This window comes from Orbicella faveolata, unplaced genomic scaffold (assembly GCF_042242905.1).
Source record: "Orbicella faveolata isolate gen_17 unplaced genomic scaffold, um_ofav_v1 contig_25, whole genome shotgun sequence".
Classification (NCBI taxonomy): Eukaryota; Metazoa; Cnidaria; class Anthozoa; order Scleractinia; family Merulinidae; genus Orbicella; species Orbicella faveolata.
Window position 1 is genome coordinate 8572841 of NW_028301553.1, and position 13227 is coordinate 8586067.

The window sequence follows — 13227 nt, forward strand, 5'->3', positions numbered from 1 at the left end:
AAGGATGGGACTTTTATTATATGGCTAGCACTGTGGGTGGGCAAGATAAACGAAATCCTGCGCTGTGATTGGCTACCCGAGAGGGCAAGATGACGCTATCTTGCTCGCCCGGGATTACCCGCTGTGTCCCGCAAGAAAATAGTGTTCCTTTTCTATGTAATGAATCCTTTATTGACCAAGCTTTTTCGGTCAAGACGGCTGGATATTGGCAAGTTCTTGTTTTGCTTGTTTATGGACCTCAACTCCGTCTCACTCGATAAACACGCAAGAACTTGGCCAATCAGGCCAGCTATCTTGACCGAACTAGCTTGGTCAATAACTCATATTTACTGCTTCCCGTTATAAGTTCTGCTATGCCGTCTAAAGAAGAGTTTAATTATATTTTTAATCGTCTTCTTCGTCAATGCTGCGACACTGATGATAAGTGAGTCTGTTCCTTTTTAAATAATCATCTAGCACGTTCATGGGATTCTCAGGTTTGACAAAATGATAAAAATCACCGCTAGCGGTGGACAATTCCAGAAGATTAAATCGTGGTTTACGAATCTTCAATCTGAAGTATAATTCTCTAATGTCACTGTTTACTTCTACTTCTGCCATGCGCACCTCATCCACTGCGCTTCCGGAATTTTTCAACAGCGACCGCAGAAGCGCGCATGCGCCTTCTGCAGTGACGAGATTGTAACCGATCTTGACAACTTTCAGAGTTTCATTCAGTTCCAGACTTCTGGCAATCTTTTCCATTCCCCGGTCAGTGATGCGGTTGTTGTTCAAGTTAAGCTCAAGAATCTTGCCATTGTTTTCCAACGATTCTGCCACACATCTAGCACCTTCGTGGCCAATTTCGTTCCAACACAAATCCAACTTTTCCAACGTTCTATTCTCCTTTAAACCCGTGCAAATTTGTTTCACTCCTTCGTCTCCCAAACGGTTCCAGCCGAGATTCAACTCTCGCAGTGAAGTGTTGTTTCCGATCATTTCGCCGAGGTACTCTCCACCCGTAATTCCGAAAGAATTGTGACTTAAGTCTAGAACAGAAAGCGAATCCTCAGTTTGTAAAACGTTGCTAAAGAATTGAATGTCGTCATCGGACAAGCGGTTGCGCGACAAATCAATCCTGACCAAACTATCGTTTACAGTAAGCATGTTTCCAAGCGCCTCAGCGCCATCTTTGCCAATTTTATTCTCGGATAGGTTCACATCACTTATAAGACTGTTAACCTCAAGTAACTTAGCCACGGCGGCAGCCCCCTTGTCTTGAATGTTGTTGAGTGACAGATCTAGTCGCGTGACCGACTTGTTTCGCGCCAAAGCGTCGGCGACCGCAACAGCACCCGTGGGACCAATCCCAAGATTCCTCATGATCAATTCCGTATCTGCCGATGCCATTCTGTCGAGAAAGTACGTCATGGCGAGGGGCGGAATGCCAACATGTTCGCAGCTTTTTAAGAACGATTCCCTGAGAGACAAATCGTGTATTTGACAAGCATCTTGAACCTCTTGGTGTCTGTCCTTTCTATCTAGACGATGGATGGTCTTGCCCGTCTTTAACGTCGCGTTTTCCACGATCACATCGTCCGATTTCAAATCTTCATCGTAGGTGTCCAATATTCGGTTGAGATTAATCAACAAATTCGTCTCGGATACTGCCCGGCTCTGTGGAAAAACATAAATTTCTTCAGTCCAGCGTTTTGACTTTCTCCCAATTTTTATCCGCGGAAAAATGCTAAAAAACGGATGTTTGTTTTTCGCTCGCGACGAACGCATTGCTGTCGATATCTCAAAAACGTCTGTACGAAGGTTTTTAAAGATTTCCTCGACACCAAATGCAGAAATACTGTCGATAAAATCCCTCCAGAATCCTCTACGATTTGAAGTCAGTTTATCCCCATGTTCGATTTTAGAAAGACGAATAAATCAGCTGATAACTTGATAATGTTCTGGAGTGTGAAAGGTGAGCTAATCACTGTTTCACAATCCTCGCGAAATTCGAGAAGCGGGAATGTAAAAGAAGGGCAAAAGGCCGAGTACTTCAAACTGTCAAAAAACACGGTTGTCACGTCTTAGAGCCGTGAACGTAGCTAGGATAATGAACGATGCTTTCTCCAAACAGAATTACGAACGTTGAACGAAAAAGCAGATGTTTTTTTCTCCTTATGAATAGTGAAATGGTTCTTAGTTTAAATAAGCTGGTTTCTCGAGCAAATAATTACTGAAAAACCCTGCTCTCGTATTGGAGCAACGAAAACTTGTTAATTTTAGTTCCGATGCAATAGTTTTTTAAATACGTGTCTTGATGAAAACAAGCTTGCCCCAAATTTCACCTGGTAGAATAGATTACCTTAGAAAATTTTTGTCAATACTACAAACGAATGTACCGAAATGCACCTCGAATGATAAACAGAAAAATCATTAATTAAAGACCAAAGTAACTGTACGGCAGGTAAATGGACGGCTAACTTTTAAATAGAGAAAAAAGACAAAAGGGCCGTCATTTCATTTTGTACTCTGACGCTCTGGTTCTGACGAAAACATCTTTCATTTCTTTGACATAATTACCCGCTGTAACCTCTAGACAGACACATGGAAATTAAGCTACAATTTAATTTTCACTGCGTAGAGAAAAGACCACCGTGGTTGTAGATTGAATCAGCAAGTAAGTAACATACGCTTAAAAAATTGTGGCCTGACGAAAGGTGAACTCCATTGCGAACTCTTTGATACACTTTCATATACGTATAAGGAAAGAGTTTTATCTCGGCTCTTTGTGGTAAAAAAACGTTTACAGTTTAAACCTGGAGCTAAAACAGTCATTTGTAATATTCTACTTCTGCTTATTTCAATTACATTTTGTTTCCAACTCAAAATCGAAAGCGGAGGCGAACTTGTTGTGTAAAAATAAAGTGGTTCATGGCGACAATTATGACTTACCGTGCCTGATTTAGTTCCGTTGTTTCGACGTACGAATAGTTCTGTGATAATGCCAGACATGGCATTGAGGTGGACAAAATTCTCTCTCTGAATATTTTTGGCCTTTTAACCTCGCGTTCTCGTCTTCACCAATGGATATTTTGTAAAAGTAATCAATATCTGCTTGCTAAGCTTTTGAGCTCGAAGAAACGGTTTAAATTGCAGGACTTTCCGTTTGTATCGCTGTCACCACTTCTCAAATCCTTTGCTGCGAGGATCATGTGACGGACATGTAATTTCTCCTGGGAGTGTTGAGACTTTATAAAGCAGATAGGTAAGGAGATTAAAGAAAATCGTCAGTTTGGGCTTCCGTTTTGCTGTACCGCTTAATTCTCAGAAACAGCCGTAAACGTCTGTGGCATTAGATAAAGGAGAATTTAATTTTGACTCTGGAATAGAAGGGTCAAAACCAATTCTTAAACTTTTCATGCCATTGAGGTACACGACCACAGATGCTTTTGTCTTTAGATAGAATGTTTTGTCTTTACAGGATATCAGGCCAATCCAAATATTGTTTCAATAAATTGATATAGATATCCTTGAGCGCGGCCAACGACCTGTTTGCTAAGTAGCGCGGTCTGCCACAACGTGTGTCCCGGGACGAGATGCGGAAAGAGATAATGAGTACCATGGGAACGGCGCGCGATCTGTAACGCGTCTCTTCGCGCATCTAGTCCTAACGCACGCGAAAATTAAATTAGTCCAGTCGGCGCAGTCCCTAAGCTCTCCCTTCCCCACTCTAAAGGGGCGTTGAACCGTGAACTACGCCATCTATAGCAGCAGATGACAGTAAATTGACTTGTTATCGATCAGTTATGCGTGGTTAGGGTTAATTGTTTGCAGCATTCCTTGTTTTAGTCAAATTTCCTTAAAAAATCGTTTGTAAGTTGTGTACTTGGTCGCGTATTCAGAGTGGAAAAACGTACTGAGCAGCTTTCTGCGCATCCCTAGCTCTACTTGCGGGCTCAGGAAATAATGCGGTCTGTAATGATGAAAAGAACGGCGGACTGCAATAAGGTACGCGAGGATGTCGTTTGATTGATTGATTTATATTTGGGCATGAATGAATTTTTTTCGGCATTTCACTGTTAAGAAAACAAGGCTCCCCCTGCCTGCTCAGAGGTTCTCTTGCTTATATATTCAGTGAATTGCTTATATGGATGCAATATGTAAAGAGGGTTTGTGAACAAAATGTGTCTTCGCACCGAAATTTCTTGTATACCGTGGGGGAAATAAAGGGTTTGGAAACCTTCTTTAGGTTAATTTTGTCCGAAAAAAATCGATTCTCCAGGCAAACAATACACCAGCTTAACATTAGTGACGTTAAAATGTTGCTGCTTACCGGAAAGCATGTTTACACGATCGACGAAATTCCTGCCATTTTCTCAAACTTGGAGTCTGGCGCGCAGCCAAAACTCGCGCATGCTTATTGCGTTTTTCCGCTCTGAAGGTCGCGTAGCTGAACATGTTGAATTCGCCATTTGAACGAGCAATTTATATCCTTGCGCACGCAGTCCCCAAATGCTCTGATTGGCTCGATCTGAGCAAGTGCGTTCATGTTATCCTTTCTCCTTCCTGGACTCTCTCTGCCTGGATTCAACCCCTCAGAGTTCAAGGACTGGACTACGAATAATTATGTGTTTAAACAGCCAACATTGATGCGATACAAGTTGCACGAAAGTCTCTAAGCATGAAAAATAAATTAAAATACAAATAAAATAATACAGTACAGTAATCACTTTTACCTTCTTGTCATTTCTTCGTCGAGTGGCAGCCTGAAAGTGAACGAAACGTAATGCAAAAGATTAGACATGAGAAATTATGGAAAATGGGAAATTATTGTGGGAAGTTCTTGCTATAAATCTTCGCTAGTACTTCATCTGACGATCCAAACGTGCGAAAATCGCGCAACTAAAGTAGTTGGCAAGGTCTGGGGGCTGGGGTTTGGGGTCGTTTTCTTGTGCTATATTACGTTTGCTTTATTATTTTCTTCAATAAATTCCAGATAACATAACAACAAGTAAGAATCGCACCACTGAGACACCAGCGAGCCAATTCTTCTTGTTTGTCATTACTGAGGTTAGTGTTTGCAACTGGTTGTTTCTAGGAGATTTGATCCTAAATTACAGGCATAGGATTTTGCCACTTCATTGAAAATTTCTTGCCGAAATATTTATTGCTTCTACTCCGTACGTGGCTAGCCATAAATTAATTTGCGGAAATAAATCTTGATGAATTGACACGTACATTACAGGAAATCAAACTTTAGTGCACCCTTTAAATAATATTTCAATTAAGGTTGAAGAAAGTGAAAGCACTTTAGATCCATTATGAGCCAGGATTGGTCACTTGATGGTTACCATCAACTCGACCGTCTTCATAAACAAATAATTCCAACTTTTTATCATTAAAAATGTATAATTTAACAACCAACTTTCCTCTCCCGTCAATAACACCGTTTTCTTTATTTAAACCTTGCTTAGGGAATTTTTCAATTTACCTTCAGCCTCGAAAACCAGTATCGAGTTAAATATTGCTTAGGGTAGAATTTCCGATTTTTGTACATTGATTTGTTTTTTGTTGTATTCATGAAAGCCATTGACGACATCTTTGAGTATTCATCAGTTAAATAATACATATAAATATGTTTCATTTTGACTTTGCAATTCAGTCAAAAAATAAAGCAACAAAATATAAAACTTCCCCTCGAGATCCTCAAAACTGGGAGTAAAATGTAAAAAGTCAGATTGCACTTGTTAAGTTGTCTATGATGTAATGTAGATCATCAAAATGTTGAACTCGAAAATCCTTAATCTTTAAGCAGGGAGACGCAAGTGTAAAAAATTTAATTCATACTCAGAACTCAGGACAAGAAGGAAGAACTCATAAAAAGACACCAAAAATATCATACAAAAAAAAATAATAAAAAAATCCAAAATTTACATAGGAAAAAATCCTCTTACCCTCAATAGTTTTAACCAGCGTTCTCTCGCTTCCGTCATGTAGGTTTCCAAAACGATAAATAAAATTACCTTTCTTGTTCTCCCTGTGATATTAATAGCGAAATTAAAAGTTCTGCTTATTCCAGTTAGGACGTGAACACTGAGAGATCCTTAAAAGGGAGATTTATCGTAATTGCTTTTCTCCAAAACCGCGCAAACCTCTTTCGTCTTATGTTTCGCGATGTTTCCACGCAACGACTCTTCATTTATCATCAATTGACCAAATTGCACTTTCAAAGCAAACACTGTAAAGAAGCACTTTGATGCGATTCGCTTTTTCACACAAATTCATTGTTTTTCTATGGCCGCTTCAAACAATCAGAGATTACTAAACGATTCTTGCCGAATCAGAAATGAATGTTGAACAAATACTGCAGCTTAGCATTCGGAACCGAGTAATTTAGAGTGTTAACACGAGAAAAAGATTGCTTTGAGAATAATTTTAAACCGCAAAAGTAAACTTTAAATGAAACCTGTCAAATCAAACTTCCCATGTGCGTAAACATTATGCGGCAAAAACCTGTCAGTGTATCATATCTTTCCATACATCTTCATTTAATTTTCAAGGATGATCAAAATGTTATTTCTCTTTACAATATGAATACTTACTTCAGGAGATATGTGAGGAGAATAAAGAAAATCATTAATTATGAGATATTTTCTTGATTTATCACCAAATTCTCAGAGCCATCATTAAACAAAAAGTACGGCAGACAGTAAGGGGAACGTAGTTTTTCAATAATGCCAGGAACTTTCTCCTGCTCTTGACGTGTCTATTTTCGCGAGAACGGAGGTTTTATTTACGCTTTCAGTCAAAAGAAGGCGGCTTAGGTGAGGCAAACCACTGATATATAGCCTCCAGCTCCAAGACGAGTGAGTACGTTCAGGCGAGAAAACTTATAGGGAGTAGGATTAGTTTAGGAAAAGGAAAACTTCATGTTTCCTGTTTCACAAAAGGCTAAACGGCAGTAATTGCATCTCGACACAAATGTGACACTGTCAGTGGCCAATTTTACGGGCCGTATTTTGAGGTAGGGCAGCTGAACTTTAACTGTGTCCTTCATCTTCCTTGTCCGTACTTTACGGTACAAATCCTCGGGGTTTTTTGATCGATTTATGGCTCATGTAGTCGGGTCGTTAATTGCCCAGAAAATTGGTCTTTTTTACTATACCAACCTGAAGCTCGATTCAGAAATAAAAGGTTTTTACACGGGTCCTTGAGTCTCGGTTATCTTCACGAGAAAAAGTAAGATAGTTCGATTTATCTTATTTCTGTTTTTAGCACTTTTTCTGTCCAGGTTATTTCCTCGTTGTTCTTCTGTAACAAGACTCGCGATTATCAACTTTATTTCGACCAATGAAATCAAACAGCCCTGTTAACGTTAATCATTTATATCGACAGGTGCCGCACGAACGGGCCAAACAATTCTTTATATCAACTCCATGCCTGTCATAATATTTTGTTTTTCGAAGCTGTTTCTATCCCGTAGATCTTGACAAAACATGGAAGATTTGACAGTCGGTCAATCGCAGTTTAGACTGTGTATTGCCACGTCAAAAAATGTACACAATTTCTTTCTTGTTTTTCTAAGACGAGCAAATGAACTTACTGATAATAAATACATATTCAATAGTTTATTCGTAGTAGAACCAAGAGAACTCATCGTTTTGGAAATTTCGTCCTGATATTTATACGTTATTTTTATTCTGTGCTCGCATTCGCTAAACTTTTCGACCAGATATCACTTGAAATGACTTCGAAATCGAGAAAACTTACAGCTAACTGAATGAAAATATACGACAGAAAATTAAAAGAAAAAACGAATAATACACATTTAGCCGCCGTTCACTTTCCCATCATATGTCAATATTTGATCCAATTTTCATTTTAGATATATTTTTTGTAATTCTCGTGTTTTTACAATCGGGCGATAATTTGCCGGGATGTATGCCGAGCGTTACTGAAAACAAATATCACCATGCGGGATACTGAATTTATGCATTTATACTATGAAGCAAATCGCATTATATCTGGCATTTTACAACCACATGTACCATTTAAATTTCATTCCTAGCAATAGAAAGATTAAGCGATTTGTACCTACCCAGTGAACGATTCAGAAAATTCGCCCAATTCTAGTTTCAGGATCGTTTTCGAACTAGTTTTGTTTTGATATAGAGTTTCAAGACTTTGTATTATGTTATTGAATGAAATTGACTACCGGGCGTGAGGCAACGGTTTCCAAGGCCATCAGACATAAACCATTTAATGTTTCACATAGATTCGTAAAAACAGTAAAAAACGTTATCGAATACCATTAACTCCTTGCTAATAATTTCTAGGTCCATAACGAAGGAAATATACTCACTTTTGCCTGCTCCTTCATTTTCCCAGTAAATAAGTGGAATCTATACCACGGGGAAATAACGCTGTTATTGTATACACAGGCAGCTGACAGAGTTTTAATGGTTTTCTGTTAGCTGTGTTATTTACATAGCATTCATGCGAAATAAATTATTTATTTCTGGTAATGATCGACACTAATTCTGTAGCATAGAAAGCAACTAGTTGTTAGTGTAAGCTTTCGAACTAATAGTGATTTCTAATTTTTAATTTTATGGAAAGCGTAAGGCGAGAAAAAATGCGACAGAAAAAAAGATCGCGCACACACTGGAGACAACAGAGAACGAGGTTATCTTGCATGTGTAAAGATGCTTAGAGAGAGTAAGGCTGTGTTCACACCTGGTGCCCGACACTGGTGTAGCAGCTCTCGTAAGGTCTCACATGAATGGCTCGCTACCCTTTGACAGAACAACAATGGCCTCTAGCCCCCCAAAAATAACAGCTGCTGCAATGACGACAAATAGAATGACAAGCCTATGAGCTGAGCTGAGCTGCTACACTTCCGGGTGTCTGGGCATTGGCACAAAATAGTGTTCGGCGTTCAGACACTGGGTTTTCCAAAGACCCAAGTACCATTTAGTGTCCGATTGCAAGATCGAGACCCTGTACCCTGGCACGGGCACTGTGCCCGAATTCTGGTGTACTTGGAAAAAAAGGTGTGTTCACATTATTACCCTGCGAGAACCGTACTCGAGCACTAAGTGTGAACGTGTCCACAGTAAGTAGCAAAAATGTTTCTTTTTGGAACCTAATAACTCTAGAAGCTCGGCCAAACATGATATGCGTAGTATGAATCAGTAAACTGCTGCTTCAGTGCAAGGCTCGTTCCCAGATAGAGACCGCGATCCTTTTGGTAAGTAAAGTAAAAGTAAAGTAAAATCCTTTATTTAAAACACGATTATCATTTAAGCGCTACATGCTTGAGGGGTCGTGTATCTAATTAATTACCTAATTATCTAATTACCAACTGATAAAATGAATGAAATATAAGAAATTAACTTACTTTATCGCAAATCTGATTTCCCTAAATATCGGACTAGATTTTGCCTTTGAATGAAATTGTTTAAAATTACAAGAATCATTAAAATATTCTGAAACACAGTTCCACAGTCAGCGGCTGAGAAACCCCTGAGAGAAACCAGAAGGTGAGCCAGCATTGGTCACCGCGGCTACTCTCTCAACGTATGTTCAGAAACCATTAGTGGACTTAAACGCATGCACGCAACCAAATTTCTGGTTTAGTCAATAGCATCGGGCGTACGGATACCAATAAGCAAAATCGCGCGGGCTCTGGGAACGAGTGATAAGAAGTAAGCCGAGAGTTGCGCTCTTAGAGTTTAACGTCAAACGACTGGGCACCGGTTTTTGAAAAACAAACAGCAACAACAATAATCTTTATTTTCTTTCATTGTAAAATTACATGTTATTTGGCCCGCGGATAGCAAGTGCTAATCTGGGCGGTCCATTTATCGCTTATGCATATAACTAGATAAGTTAAATAACAATAATAACAATTAATTTAAGATTAACGATATAGTTAATATTATTATCGTTTCTGTATATTAAGGCTACTAAAATAAAATCATGGGAGAATAATGAGAGACGACATTGATTTTAATTACTTAAGCTTAGGGACCGTTCATTTTTTATGAGGGAGGGGGGGCTGGTGGGATTTGGGAAGCACCATTTAAAAATCGCATGACCCCCCCTCAGCTTACCAATTTTTTTCACGTGGCCCCCCCCTTATAGCGGTCATTTTTTGGGATGACCCCCCCCAAAAAAAATTGAACAAACAATATTTAGATTTCAACTTTTTTAATATTTCTCTATTATCACCCTACTTCACGTTTTGTGCTCACTGTGAAGATAATATTTACAATCCCTATACTACAGAGAGCTGTTGTTTGAAAAACAAATCAAAAGAAAGAGAAGTCAATTTCGGATCTCCTCGTTATGGCTCGCCCTGAGCGTGTGGCATTTGGCCTCTCATTGGCATCTCCCTCATCTGAATTGATGAATGCCTACAGTTTTAATGTAAAACAGATCAAATGTATAGAAGCTAAGTTGACGAAGGTCACGCGGGACATGGAAGCACTAGAAAATAAGAGCAATTATAACAGCATATTCAAGGGCATACTCAAACAGCACATCAACAAAAGGAGAAGGAAAAAAGAAAACCGCAGAAAGTCAAATGAAAGAAAGAGGAAGCGGACTGAAAACAATGTCCAACGAGTTTATGGAATCTGTGTTGGAAACCCGCTAGGAAATGATCTTCCACAATGCCTTGTGTACCCCCTTAGAACGGCCGTCCCGGAAGAGTGTATTAAAGTTGAGGATGTTGCCACGTCGTTATTTAGAAGAGATGGGCCATACATCGCACAGCTCTTGGAAGGGAATTATTTCACCAATGCTGCAAGAAGCAGAATCACCACCAACCTTGAGCAGGAAGTCAGAGATTATGTTTACACCTTCATGTACCCTGAAGAGTACACTCTGACGGAAAGCATTGCTGCTTCTTGCAGCATCGGTGAAAGAGACTCCCATAGCAGCACAAGCGGCGACGAAGAACTCGACGACAGCGAAGATGAAGATGAGTGCCAGTGAAAGTTGCATTCGAAAATAACAGTGTTAAATACTTCTTTTCAGTAGCTACAAATGCTTTTTGTCGCCCAACGTTTTTTTAAAGCAGAAGGAAAGCTTGTAACAGATTTGTATCCTGCCTTCTATGTTTATTCTATAGCAATTTTTTTGATATTCAAACATTATGCCATTTTAAAGTTTTACTAAAATATTTCACGTGACCCCCCCTTTTTCCCTTATTTTTTTGGGATGGCCCCCCCTCGAAAGCCATTTTTTTCGCATGGCCCCCCCCCCAAATCCCACCAGCCCCCCCTACCTGATAAAAAATGAACGGTCCCTTACTTAGAATATTTCAATTTATGAACAATCTTGTGTATCTGAAGAGAGGCATTTTCTTTGCCCAGCTTTAGTGTCATGAAGAACATCTGATTTTAGTTTTTCTTTTCAGTTTCCTTACTTTTCTTTAGGTTTAAAGATCCAGATATCTTTTATACACGATATTAACACGAATATAGAGACGCCTGTCTGTTATCCTTCTTGCGTCGGAAAATTGTGGGACGCTTTCTCGTGCCCGAAGTCAAGGATAAAAGAAGACTTTTGCATGCAGGCTACATGAGGTGCCTTGTTGTCTTAATTAGACTTTCCCAGATTTTAGATTGAAGATGGTTAACTAAAAACGGCATTATGATAAAAGTCATACTCATATCAGAATTCTTTAACTTACTTACATCTAAAATTACAAGTGATGAAGTCTTATTGTCTCCCTACAATACAAATACATTGTTAGGCACAGACGTGTTGAGAATAATAGAAAATAATCGATTAGTGGACGATTTGGACTATTCTTTTTATGTTGAATCAGCAAAATTGTATATGGATCTAACCACATGTCGTTTTGTAAACTAGCTGGCTGGTTTTCTGTTGAGGCCGTAATCGCACCTTTCTCGTAAGTTTTCGAGGCAGCTTGACCGAGCCAGAGGAGCCAAAACACCCATGAGAAACAAACGAGAATGAATATTGTTTTTTTTCCCCCGAGGCTGAATTTTCTAATTTTTCACCTGGTTTTAGGCTGAATTAAAATATTCTTGTGAATATTCTTAGATACGTTAAAGGAATACAAAGTAGACTGTGCCGATACGAAAAAAAAAAAAAATAGACTGTTTGCCAACGAATCATACCAGAAAGGTGCGATTAGGAATTTACTGCGTCCAAATGTGGCCGTGAGTCCGGCCATGTCAGGTCAGTGAATTGATATCGCACGACAACCTCGTTTCCAGGGTCTTTTCCCTTGCTTGGGGGTGGGGCGGGGGAAAAGACCCTGGGAACGAGGTTGATCGCACGATATTCGGGCAGTAGACCCGGTTTGTGATTGGCTAATTGCGAATTCGGGTACGTCCGTGCGTAGTCTGCGTAAAGTCAGGTAAATTGTAGTATTTTAGCATACAAGGAATGGTGTTTACTGTGTACATTACATTTACTCAATAAAGTCTACATGTATCATCAAATACTTAGAAGCAACGTAAAAACAGATATATGCGAATAAATTAAAATGAAGAGAAAAAGTTGATATTTCAAGCACAAAACTGAAAGGGTAACCGAGGTCATAGAGATTATTACATTACTTAAAATTTACTCCACGAATATTCGCGTTTTTGTCACACGAGTATTAAAGAACACGCTACAGGAATCTCTCTTAACAACAATGTAGCATAGAGTTTGTGTCTTGAGTTCAGACGAATAAAGTACAGACAAAGCGGCTGGAGGTACTGCTGTGCAAGGTTATAAACTTTGCAGACTAATATCACGCAACATTTTTTCGTTGCTTTTCATTTCAGTTTTACGGTTGTCAAGTAGTTTGAACTTTCTGACTGGGAGAAATGTATCTCTGGCATTCACACGAGTTGATCCCACGGGGATTTTAACGTTAAACTCGCAGTTTTAAGAGTGTGAAACTCGACGGATCCTGTAATTATCAAACGATTTCATAACTCAGCTTTTAATGATTTTGCCTGGAAATCTTAAATGGCTTGGTAAACTTGAAATTCACTCGCACTGTGAATCGTACTGAATTGCGAAATCAAACGTCATCTGAAAATATAGAAAAGTCGCCGATGAATTTGTGATTACACTTTGCCGGTACTTTGTCACACGCCGATATTGCTCAACGGACATCCAACAAAACACTGCATCCATTATAAAGTAATTGGCGAGTTTGGATGTTTATCATTGTTGGCATTCTTTAAGAAGCCCTTCAGTTGCTCACAGTAGTGT

General features: G+C 39.2%; 1 protein-coding gene across 3 annotated transcripts; it reads right to left on the minus strand.

Moving 5' to 3' along the window:
• Window positions 1-368: 368 nt before the first annotated feature.
• Window positions 369-8418, minus strand: LOC110050221 (uncharacterized). Of its 3 annotated transcripts, none has more exons than XM_020756115.2 (3): window positions 8342-8418; window positions 4716-4745; window positions 369-1656 (listed from the first exon to the last, which is right to left on the minus strand). In XM_020756115.2, the coding sequence occupies exons 1-3, from the start codon at window positions 8357-8359 to the stop codon at window positions 385-387; spliced, it is 1320 nt and encodes a 439-aa protein (XP_020611774.2). In that variant the 5' UTR covers window positions 8360-8418; the 3' UTR covers window positions 369-384. The 3 variants fall into 3 exon arrangements, with proteins under 3 accessions (XP_020611774.2, XP_020611772.2, XP_020611773.2); XM_020756113.2 differs by lacking the exon at window positions 8342-8418 and adding an exon at window positions 5934-6350; XM_020756114.2 differs by lacking the exons at window positions 4716-4745; window positions 8342-8418 and adding an exon at window positions 2932-3425.
• Between the last annotated feature and the right edge of the window lie 4809 nt (window positions 8419-13227).

Bases quoted from the DNA above. Each gene is read 5' to 3' on its own strand.
- LOC110050221 (XM_020756113.2), bottom strand. From the start codon at position 5,972: ATGACGGAAGCGAGAGAACGCTGGTTAAAACTATTGAGG. The intron at 4,746-5,933 runs GTAAGAGGATTT...GTTCACTTTCAG, and splicing joins GCTGGTTAAAACTATTGAGG to GCTGCCACTCGACGAAGAAA. The intron at 1,657-4,715 runs GTAAAAGTGATT...GTTTTTCCACAG, and splicing joins GACGAAGAAATGACAAGAAG to AGCCGGGCAGTATCCGAGAC.